At 36.1% G+C, this 12,041-nt stretch overlaps 3 protein-coding genes and 1 long non-coding RNA gene across 4 annotated transcripts; all 4 read left to right on the plus strand.

Annotated features, from left to right (window-relative positions):
- Positions 1-1,561: 1,561 nt before the first annotated feature.
- Positions 1,562-2,559, plus strand: LOC105181822 (uncharacterized). Its single transcript, XR_849661.3, has 3 exons — positions 1,562-1,744; positions 1,892-2,000; positions 2,169-2,559. It is a non-coding gene; the product is annotated as an uncharacterized LOC105181822 (long non-coding RNA).
- Positions 2,560-3,034: 475 nt separating this feature from the next.
- Positions 3,035-5,200, plus strand: LOC105181823 (chymotrypsin inhibitor-like). Its single transcript, XM_025302498.1, has 3 exons — positions 3,035-3,148; positions 3,299-3,408; positions 4,839-5,200. Exons 1-3 carry the CDS (start codon positions 3,100-3,102, stop codon positions 4,911-4,913), a joined length of 234 nt encoding a protein of 77 aa, XP_025158283.1. The 5' UTR covers positions 3,035-3,099; the 3' UTR covers positions 4,914-5,200.
- A 1,971-nt stretch (positions 5,201-7,171) lies between these two features.
- On the plus strand, positions 7,172-8,092 carry LOC105181824 (chymotrypsin inhibitor-like). Its single transcript, XM_019840735.2, has 3 exons — positions 7,172-7,293; positions 7,441-7,559; positions 7,726-8,092. The coding sequence occupies exons 1-3, from the start codon at positions 7,245-7,247 to the stop codon at positions 7,804-7,806; spliced, it is 249 nt and encodes an 82-aa protein (XP_019696294.1). The 5' UTR covers positions 7,172-7,244; the 3' UTR covers positions 7,807-8,092.
- Positions 8,093-9,638: 1,546 nt separating this feature from the next.
- On the plus strand, positions 9,639-11,910 carry LOC105181825 (chymotrypsin inhibitor-like). Its single transcript, XM_011138839.3, has 3 exons — positions 9,639-9,843; positions 10,131-10,261; positions 10,552-11,910. Exons 1-3 carry the CDS (start codon positions 9,795-9,797, stop codon positions 10,636-10,638), a joined length of 267 nt encoding a protein of 88 aa, XP_011137141.1. The 5' UTR covers positions 9,639-9,794; the 3' UTR covers positions 10,639-11,910.
- Positions 11,911-12,041: the final 131 nt, after the last annotated feature.

Below are 12,041 nucleotides of genomic sequence, written 5' to 3' on the forward strand. Positions count from 1 at the left end.
AAAAAGCATCACATCATATTGGAATGTGCTAGGAACGACTCACGCTATGCGCTTACAAACAAGCGCACTTTTTGACATGTGCATACTTAAAAGCATGACTTTTGATTGACGCACCGGTTAGGTAATAGCAACTATGTTCGAGGTGCAAATCGACGATGATGGAGAATTATGGATGTGTTAACAAATGGTACATTATATAAAGCCACATCTCGTATCTCACGGATCAGCAATCTAGCAACCCAGAATCGCTAGAATAAAGCATCAGATCGTTACGTAATGTCTCGTATTGCTGGTATTGCGATCGCGGTGCTTTTCAGTAAGTTTTCGCAGAGCGTAAATAACGATTCTTCATCTCGACCTAAGTTTTAGTGATTAACTTGTCGTGCATATATGTTTGTTTCCATTTTAACCTCTACGTCGTCGATGAACCCGCAATTATTCACCTAATATCGCATATGTGCAGACACGGCTACTTCGCAAAGTCCTGAGCAATACCCGTAAGGTCAAGAATTGGTCCTTTGTGTATCATCATGTGGACCGCCGTCCTGTGAAATAGATTACAAAGTTTGCGAATACAAGGTATTGTTATCAATTTATTAGATTTTGTTCGACGATCCCACCGAGTCGCCTTGTTTTCAAGTGGGCATAGTTATGCGATCAACAATTGACAAATGATATTTGTTTGTTATTAATTCTAATTATATTAACGGATTTAATCGATATCTCACAACTTTTTTTCCAGGAATGCGTATCCGGGTGCGAATGCAAGCCGGGAACTTTGTTGAACAGCAACGGAAAGTGTGTCCCTAAAAATGAGTGCTAAATACCAAACGAGACATGCTGAAGTGATGTTCGACATTCTTGGATCGACTCGGAAAGATTCGGAGCGAAAGTTATGCTTGTACGATGTGTAAATATAAATTAGTTGCTGTCTGACGTAATCGGCATTATAAACTCGATAACTTATTCGACAGATGAGAAACTGAAATTATACCAAGACGTATATTCCTTCATCTTATTCTATTAATATTCTGTGAGATATTTACATTTGATGTTTCTTTGTGCACCAAAGTGGTCAAAAATAAAGACTAACATAGATGACACATACGTTGCTTGTTTTCACCATCCTGAAACATATGCAATATTTGCGTGACCTGCAAACGGGCAAGGAATATTAACGTATTACATATAAGGAAACAAAAGACAGATATTAATTAAGAACATACCCGAGCCAAAAATGCAAACTGCGCGCGCGTAATTTAATAAAACGGATTTAACGAATACAAATTCAATTCAAAATGCAGCAAACGGTAAAACACACATAAGAGTGAACGCAACGATGTTTACTCACAACAAAACTCTATACTGATATACTTATATTTTATTATTATGTTGCTTTATTATGAACTAGCCTTACTTCATGTTAGAATGTGCTTGGAACGACTGACGTTTTCATTAGAAATGAGTGCACTTTTTTAATATGCGCATACTTAAGAAGAGAATGATAATTTTTGAATGACGCACAGGTTAGATAATAGCAACTATCCTCGAGGCGCAAACCGACGATGATGGAGAATTATGGATGTGTTAACAAATGGCGCAGTATATAAAACAGCATATAAAGTAACTCGTATCTCACAGATCATTCCAGTCCAGAATCGCTAGAATAAAGCATCGGATCGTTACACGTGCGAAATATCGCGCGCTAATCTCGTATTGCTCGTTGCGATCGCGGTGCTTTTCAGTAAGTTTTTGCAGAGAGTAAATAACAGTTCTTCATCTCGGCTTGAGTTTTAGTGATTAACCTGTCGTGTATATGTGTTTGTTTCAATTTTAATCTCTACGTCGTCGGTGAACCCGCAATTATTTACATAATATTAAATATATGCAGGCACAACTACTCCGCAATGTCTTGAGGAATATCCGGAAAATCAAGAATGGGTCACTTGTGGAACAGTACGTCCGCCGTCCTGTTATACCCTGAGGGAACTTGCACCTCGGTATTGTTATCAATTGATTAGATTTTATTCGACGATCCCACCGAGTCGCTCGGTTTTTCAAGTGGACGTAATTATGCGATCGAGAATTGACCAAATGATATATTGTTAATTATAGTCATCATAACGATGACGGTTTAATCGATGTCTTGCCACTCTTTCTTTCTTCAGGAATGCGTAGGCGGTTGCCGATGCAAGGATGGATGTGTTCAACAGGAACAAAAGATGTGTTCGTTCCGGGAAATGCTAAAAACCAAACGAGATATATATAGTATGTACTCAAGTAATGTTCGAAATTCTGGGGTTGACTCGGAAAAATTCGGACCGAAAGTTACGCTTGTACGATGCGTAAATATAAATTAGTTTATTACTGTCAGACGAAATCGACGTATGATTATAAACTCGATGACTTATTCATCAGATGAGAGAATTGAAATTACCAATACGTATATCCCTTCATCTTATTCTATTAATATTCTGTGAGATGTTCATATTTAATGTTACTTGGTAAAAAAAAAAAAGTGGTTAAAAATAAAGACTAACTAAAATGACATATATGTTACTTGTCCACCTTATCCTAAGACATTATGCAATATTTGCGTGAATTGTGGCTCAAAGAATATTAATGTACTACGTGTAAAGAAACAAAACACAGACATTAATTAAGGACATATCCGAGCCAAAAGTGCAAACTGCGCGCGTGTAGTCTAATAAAACGGATTTAACGAATTCGAATTCGAATTCAAAATACGACGAGCAGTAAAACACACGTAAGAGCGAACGCAACGATATTTACTTACAACAAAACTTCATTAATGATATGTCGCTGCTTTATTATAAAAGAGCTTCACTTCATATCAGAATGTGCTCGAAACAATTCACGCTATCGTTACAAACAAGCGTACTCTTTAACATGTGCATACATAAGAGCAATTTTTGAATCACGCAGAGGTTACATAACAGCAGCTCCAGGCGGAAACCGACGATGTTGGAAAATTATGGATGTATTAATAATTGGCACAGTATATAAAGCAGCATATCTCACAAGTCACAACAGTGAAGAATCGCTAGAGTAAAGCACTGGATCGTCACACTCCTTATAATGTCGTGCGCTAGTCTCGTATTGCTCGTTGCGATCGCGGTGCTCTTCAGTAAGTTTTCGCAGAGCATAAATAACAATCCTTCATCTTGGCTTGAGTTTTAGTGAATAACTTGTCGTCGTGGATATGTGCTTGTTTCAATTTTAATCTCAGCGTCGTCGGTAAACCAGCAATTACTTACGCAATATTGCATATGCGCAGGCAAGCCCACCTCGCAAAATCCTCTGCAATGCGCGGAAAATCAAGAATGGATCGCATGTGGAACAGCATGTGTGCGGACCTGTGCCACGGATTCTGCACCTTGCACAATGGTATTGTTATCGATTTATTAGATCTTGTTCGACAATCCCACTGAGTCGCTCGATTTTCAAGTAGACATAATGCTGCAATCAAGAATTGCCAAAATAATATTGGGTCTGGGAAAAAGTTCGTGGCGTTTTCTTCGTAAAATTCAACTGGCTTTCTTATAGTGTGAAAATGAATTTATTTAAACCAAATACGCTCCATTATTATCGACAATGTTTCGCCATTTCTCGAGTAGAGCCATGATGCCATCGGTGAGGAACTTCTGTGGTTTCTGGTTGAAAAACTGAATCAAGTGGTTTTAACAGGCTTCTTTTGAAACCAACTTAATTCCAATGAGAGAGTTCTGCAGAGATCGGAACAAGTGATTGTCAGAGGGTGCTACGTCTGGACTATACGGTGGATGCATCAAAACTTCCCAACCAAGCTCTCGCAATTTTTGACGGGTCATCAAAGAAGTGTGTGGTCGGGCGTAGTCATGATGGAAGACAACACCTTTCTTATTATTCAATTCGGGCCGTTTTCTTTCAATTGCCTGGCGTAATCTCTCTAGTTGTCCACAGTAGAGTTGAGAATCAATCGTCTGACCAACTGGAAGTAGCTCATGGTGGACGATTCCCTTCCAGTCCCACCACACACACAGCATCATCTTTTTCGGCGTCAATCCTGGCTTCGCGAACGCTTGTGACGGCTCACCATCCCTTATCCACGATCTTTGACGCTTCCGATTGTCGTACGTGATCCATTTTTCATCACCGGTTATGACACGTTTCAGAAATGGCTCGATTTCATTGCGTTTCAGCAGCGCATCGCAGATGTTAATTCGGTCTATCATGTTTTTCGCGCTCAACTCATGAGGAACCCATACATCGAGCTTCTCTTTGTAGCCAGCTTTGTGTAAATGGTTCAAAACAGTTTTGTGGTCCATGCCTAGCTCCATACCAATATCGACACTGCTGATATGCTTATCTTGCTGGACTTTTTCAAGAATTTCATCAGCTTTTTCAGTGATTGGACGACCAGAGCGTGACTCATCTTTCACATCAAAATTACCAGAACGAAAGCGAGCGAACCATTTCCGCGCAGTAGATTTTGATAAAGTACCTTCACCGTACACAGCACAAATTTTTTCACAAGCCTGCGCAGCGTTCTTCCCTTTGTCGTAATAATATTGTCGTAAAAATATAGCGCAATTTTTCATTACTTTTCTCCATTTTCAAACGCAAACAACTTTCCAACCACTACACCAATTTCGATGTTTGTACACTCAAAGTAACGCTCGAAGCGTCACCTTTCCAACGAGCGTTTAGTGGTGTCGCTGCGATCTGTGTTTCCTGAGTTATTTACAATTGACGCCATCTATCGGGAAAAACGCCAATATTTTGTCAATTATAGTTATCATAACGGGTTTAATCAGTATTTTGCCATTTTTTTTCAGCAATGCGGCTGCCAGTGCAAGCAGGAATATGTGTTGAACAGCAGCGGAGAATGTGTTGCTCCAGAAAATTGCTAAAATCCAAACTGAGATACGTACCTGAACTGAAGTGATGTTCGGAATTCCGGGGTCGACTTGGAAAAATTCGGATCGAAAGTTATGCCTAAATATAGATTAGTTGCTATCAGACGTAGTTGATATATGTTTATAAACTCGATTATTTAACTCGATTATTGAATAGATGAGAAATTAAAGTTACCGAGATGTGTGTTTCTTCGTCTTATTCTACTATTATATGAGATGATCACATTTAATGTTCCTTTGTACATCAAAGTGGTTAAAAATAAAGACTGACATAGATGATACATATGTTGCTTATCTTTCATACCGTAAAACACTGTGCAACATTTGCGTGAATTGTGTTTCAAGGAATGTCAACGTATTGCATACAAGAAAAGGAAACACAGATATTAATTAAGCACATACCCGAGCCGAAAGTGCAAACTGTGCGCGTGCAGTTTAATAAAACGGATTGAACGAATTCAATGCAAAATGCGACGAGCGGTAAAACATATATAAGAACAAACACGACGATTTTTAATAACAATGAAACTCCATTACTGATAAGTCGCTGCTTCGTTATAAAATAAATCTCACTTCACATGTCAGAATACACTTGAAGCAATTCACGCTATCGTTACAAACAATTGCTTTTTTAACATGCGCGTGCATAAGAGCATGACAATTTTCGAAAGTATATAGTTAGTAGCACCTATCTTGGAAACGCAAACCGAAGATAATAATAGGAAATTATAGATTGTTAACAAATGATATATTGTTCATAAATGGCACAGTATATAAAGGTGCATTTTGTATCTTACATGGCAATCAAGAATCGCTAAAATAAAGCATCGTATTACTCGCTGCGATCGTGATGTTTTTCAGTAAGTTTCGGTCAGAACATAAATAACAATTCTTCATCTCGGTTTGAGTTTTAGTGAATCACCTGTCGTGTATATCTGTTTGCTTCGATTATAATCTTAACGTTGTGGGTGAATTCGCAATTACATTATGTAATATTGCATACAGACACAATTACTCCGCAAAATCCTCGGAAGTGCCCGACGGCACTTCAAGAATGGCTCGATTGTGAAACAGCATGTCCGCTGACCTGAGACAATTACTCAGATCCCAACCCATCATGCACACTGGTATTGTTATCGATTTATTAGATTTTATTCGACGATCCCACCGAGTCGCTCGGTTTTGAAGTAGACATAGTTATGTGATCGACAACTGACAACATGACATCTTGTCAAATATAATTATCATAATGGGTTTTATCGGTGTCTTGCAATTTTTTTTTCAGCAATGTGTACTCGGCTGCTTCTGCAGGAAGGGATCGCAAGGGAAGATGTGTTCGTCCTGAGAAGTGCACGTACCCAAACCGAGATATGCACTAACTGAAGTGATGTTCGAAATTCTGAGGTCGACTTGGAAAAATCTAGACCGAAACTTATGCTTGTGCGATGTCTAAATATAGATTAGTTGTTGTCAAACGTAATCGGCATATGTTTATACACTTGATTACTTATTATTATATTTTACTTATTACACTTATTATTATTATTATTATATATATTATTATACTTGATTATACTTATTGAATATATGAGAAATTACAATTACCAAGACATATTCCTTTGTCTTATTCTGTTAAGATTCCGTGGGATGTTCATATTTACCGTTTCTTTGTACACCAAAGTGGTTGAAAATAAAGACTGATATATGACACATATGTAGCTAGTTTTCTAATTTTTCCAACACCCTAAAACATTATGTAATATTTGCGTAAACTACGGTGCAAAGAATGTTAAAGTATTGCATACAAGAGAGAAAACACAAATATTCATTAAGCATATACCCGAGCCAAAAGTGCAAACTGCGCGTGCGTAGTATAATAATAATAAAACTGTAAAACGGCTAAAAAAATAAAATAATAAAAGGGCTTTAATGAATTCGAATTCAATTCAAAATACGACGAGCGGTAAAACAGACACAAGAGCAAGCGCAAGGATGTTTCCTTACAACAAAACTTCATTACTAAAATAAGTCGTCGCTTTATTATAAAAAAGCTTCACTTCATATCGGAATGTGCTCGAAACGATTCACGCTATCGTTACAAACAAGCGCACTTTTTAACATGTGCATGCATAAGAGCATGACGATTTTTGAATGACGCATCAGTTAGATAATAGCAACTATCTTCGAGGCGCGAACCGACGATGATGGAGAACTATGGATGTGTTAACAAATGGTACAGGATATAAAGCCTCGTATCTCGTATCTCACAGGTCATAACAGTCTAGAATCGTTAGAATAAAGCATCGGATCGTCTCACGCATTATAATGTCGCGCGTTAGTCTCGTATTGCTCGTTGCGATCGCGGTGCTTTTCAGTAAGTTTTCGCAGAGCGTAAATAACAATTCTTCATCTCGGCTTGAGTTTTAGTGAATAACTTGTCGTGCATATGTGTTTGTTTCAATTTTAACCTCTACGTCGTCGGTGAACCCGCAATTATTTACGTAATATTGCATATGTGCAGGCACGGCTACCTCACAAGATTCTGAGTCATGTCCGGAAAATCAAGAATGGACCACTTGTGGATCAGCATGTCCGGAGCGCTGTGACACGGATCCTAATCATCCTAAACCTTGCATACTGGTATTGTTATTGATTCATTAGATTTTATTCGGCGATCCTATCGAGATGCTCAGTCTTTTCAAGTGGACATAATTATGCGATAAAGAATTGACAAAATGATCTATCGTCAATTACAGTTGTCATAACTGGTTTAATCGATATCTTGCTACTTTTTTTTTTTTTCCAGAAATGCGTAATCGGCTGCCAATGCAAGGAGAATTTTGTGTTGAACAGCAACGGAAAGTGTGTCTCTAAAAATGAGTGCTAAATACCAAACGAGACATGCGTCTACTGAAGTGATGTTCGAAAGTCCGAGGTCGACTCGGAAAAATTCGGACCGAAAGTTATGCTTGTATAATGTCTAAATATAGATTAGTTGCTATCAGTTGGTGTTATATGTTTATAAACTCGATTACTTATTGAACACAGATGAGAAATTGAAATTACCGAGATATTCCTTCGCGTTATTCTATTGATATTCTGTGAGATATTCACGTTTAACGTTTCTTTATATATCAAAGTGGTTAAAAATAAAGGTCAACATAGATAACACATATTGCTTTTCCTCCATAGCTTGCAACATTATGCATTATTTGCGTGAACTGCGATTCAAGGAATATTAATGTATTACATACAAAGAAACAAAGTACGGATGTTAATTAACGAGTGAAAAAGTGGCATAACATATTTTAATTCGTTGCCACATCTTGTTTCGCAAGAATTATTGTTAGAATATATTTAGAAGTTTATTTTTGTTCGCATTAATCTAAACTGCAGATTCATCAAGTTTCATATCCGAAAAGTACGCTTTGCCAACTTCGTTGATAAGTGATGATAATATTTCTTTTTCCTGGCGATATCTTCGCCTTCCACTTTGCAGGAAACTTTTTATATTTACGGGATAAAATTTTCTCATTTTCTCTCACGATATTTCTTTTCATTCTATTCGTCGCTAACGTGGTACTGAGAAGGTTAACGTCAAATTTACATATCCACCTTGAAGTCTAAACTTAGCTCGAGATGATAACACGTGACATCTAAATGGCCAAGATACTTTGTATCTTAAATATGAAACGAAATAACGGTCGTTGTTAGAGTTATTGTTGTTGCAAATTATATGTTTCCTCTTTTCTTTGAATTCCTACAAATTCCTGTAAACTGTATCGTGCGAATGAGGTTCAGTCGCGGATAGATGTGACGCAACAGATTAACTTGACGAGTGTGATTTGAATGGATTTGAAAGTCTGCGTGCGATACATATGAAACTACGAGAAGGCCACGAGTAAGCGTCGCTTGCGCATTAACAGATCGATACGTCTCGTCTTACTCTTGCTTGTCCTACCCTGGCTTGTCTTCGCTTGTCTCGGTGATATATTTAGCTGGTTGGGTTTAAACGTTATATAAGTCGCGTGCGTTTCCACGAGGCAGCGGAAATCAATCCGTCAGCAGGATTGGTGTTATTGATATGCGTAACGTTTTTTTAAAGATTTTAAACCCGCGATTACATTTTGCATTTCACAATTATATTTTAAATAGTCAGTCGCTGCCGACTTGTTTAGCAACGTTGCGATTCGAAAGAAAAAACTTAATGACATGTATAAAAATTTCATCCGTAGCTGCACATAAATTCATCATGTTTGCCAATGCAACAATCCGTACATTTACTTGTGACAATTCAAAATATATATTATAAAAGGGCACACGTGATCGCACATTAGATTAGATGTTACATACATTAGTCTGAAATTAATTTTATGCAGCAAGTAAAAAGTTACCTTAGCAATTATTCAAAATATTTTTCTGTATGAAATACGCGAGACATTACCAACGGATTTTCCATGTTAAAAGAAATATATAATTTTTCTCTCATTGCCTTCTCACTTTGCCTGATTTCATCTAATTTTACGTAAAATATAAAATGTACACGATAAAACGTATTTTTTTCATAACGATTGTTTGAGAAGAAAAATTTCCACTGCGATGTGAAACAATAATGGCTTATCATCAACTGAGATCGGAAAAATTCGAAAATATACTATCTGTGTAAAGTATCCACAGTTAAGGTAAACATTTGGCAATAACCGAACATTGTTTTAAGTGTTTCCTGCATGAAACATAAACGATGGTAGAAATACGAAAGATAATAAAAGATTGAAGCAGAAAACATATATAAAGCAGGGACTGATATCGATGCGATTGTATCGCTCCGTATACACCAAAGCAGTATAAAATCGTGTCGCGGCCGAAACGCCAATTATGTCTCGTATTGTTTTCGTTCTTCTGGTCGTTGTCGCAGTACTATCGAGTAAGTTTCATCGTGTGTGCTTGAACATATAAGTATATTCCTGCGACATACAAATACGCTAATTATCTCGATCTATTTAAATTACGGCGCGTTTTATTCGACAATTATCAGATATCGCTATTTATTAATTTTGCATCTTCCGTTTCACTTTAACATCTCTCTCGTCTTTAACGTCTTTATCGTCTCTTTAACAATGATGCAAATACTTACTTATAAATTATTGAAAACTATCAATTTCTGTTCACACGGATAAAGATGAGCAGTGTGATAATAAATAATCGTTGCAGCCGTTCTGGGCTCGGATTTACCGGGAAAGGAATCTGAAAAGAAGAAATGTGGAAAAAATGAAGAATGGACCGATTGCAATTCATTGTGTTCTCCAGCTTGTGGACAAATGAAGCCAACAGTTTGTCCTGATGTAAATAATGCTATTTATTTTATTTGAGCTTTATCTTGTTCGAGATGACTTTTTTGGAAAATAACTAGTTTCTTACGTTACTTCAAATGTAAATAATATGTGTGTTAAAGATGCGAATTTAATTTACAGCCAATAACTTCCATCGAGTTAAAATGTGTAACTATTTAATAATATCTATTATATAATATCACACAAAATTTAAATTGCCAAAAACGAGATATATAATGAAGAAATATATTAGGATATAGATTAGGAGTACATTAAATAATTAATTCCTGCTAACTTTTCAGATCTGCATCCCCGGTTGTCGGTGTAAACACGGGTTCTTGAAAAACAAGCGGAACCAATGCGTTCTTCCTCGCGACTGCGACTGTTAATAATTAATTGGAAACAATTTATGTCCAAACTGCAATTTTCGGAGATATGAATGTTGAGAAATTCTTTTAAAAACATAAGCAGTTTTACTGTATTAAGCATGTCAAATTTTTTACGTTTTTATATCTGCATCATAAATATTTGATATTATATATATATGTGTATGTGTGTGTGTGTGTGTGTATGCGTATGTACGTGATATAAAAAACATTGTAAAATGTTAAGATATCGTATTACGACGCGAATTTCGTGCTTACCGAGATATTGGAACGATAAATAGAATACGTAGCTAAAAGGCAGCAACAAAAGTATGCAACAATAAATTTCGAAATTACATGTAAATGTTAAAATCATATATAGTTCTTACTTATACATGCTTAAAATGTAAAACTGAACTTTGAAGAGAAATCCTGTAAAACGTGATGTATCTAACGATTCATAAATATTTGCAAAATATCGTGTCATGAATTATACACGTAATAGCTATCAATCATGTAGGTATCGAAACTTCAACGAATGTAAAATTAACTGCGCGTTTTGAATTATTAATTGTGAGCAAAAAGTTAAAAATATAAATTATATTATTTATCGTTAAAGCGCTCTTCTCTAATGTTGCAATATTCGAAGCGATAACTATTGCTATATATAAAATGATGTAAATTAAACTTATCGTTGGAAGCATGAATAAAAGTGATAGAGCGAAACGTACATCGATAAGAAAAAACTAATAACATCTCTTGAATATAAAAATCACGCCGTTAAATTAAAATATGTTAGAGAGTTTGTACAATGACGGTCATAATAGTATGTATCTATGATCCCAAGTAATTTAATATGTTGCCGCATATTATTTGAGTGCATAGAATAATTGTATAAATTAATTATAATTTTGTTGATTTAAAAAAAAAGGAGCTTCGCAGAGCAGATCGCCGCTGCAAGGATGGATATGTATTCAATAATGACAGGCATTGCGTTTTACCGTCACAGTATGAGTCATCATAAACAAAGATGCGATTAAAAATTGTTTTAATTGATAAATAAAACGGCGGTTGCGTGAGAAAGAATATAATTTTGAGATAAGAGTAATCAGTGACGACAAACAAATACAAGATGTATCAAAGTCAACGAGTATCATCGATTCTCGGAACCAATTTCTCGCCGAAGTATTGTGTCACCAATAATTTTCGAATAATTAGTAGAAATTAGAAAATTGTATTCTTTAAACGACTTCAAATAGATTGTGGTTTATAAGAATTTTAAAACATGATAATAAAGATATACATTAAAAATAAAAAAAGGTGTGGTTAATAACCTTTCTCTTCGATATTTTTCTTAAGAAAAAATTAAGAAGAAATTGTTTTTAAACGACCTTATCCGTATTTAAATTCCTTGGCGAGTACATTCA

The sequence above is a fragment of the Harpegnathos saltator genome, unplaced genomic scaffold (assembly GCF_003227715.2).
Source record: "Harpegnathos saltator strain DR-91 unplaced genomic scaffold, Hsal_v8.6 scaffold498, whole genome shotgun sequence".
Lineage (NCBI taxonomy): Eukaryota > Metazoa > Arthropoda > Insecta > Hymenoptera > Formicidae > Harpegnathos > Harpegnathos saltator.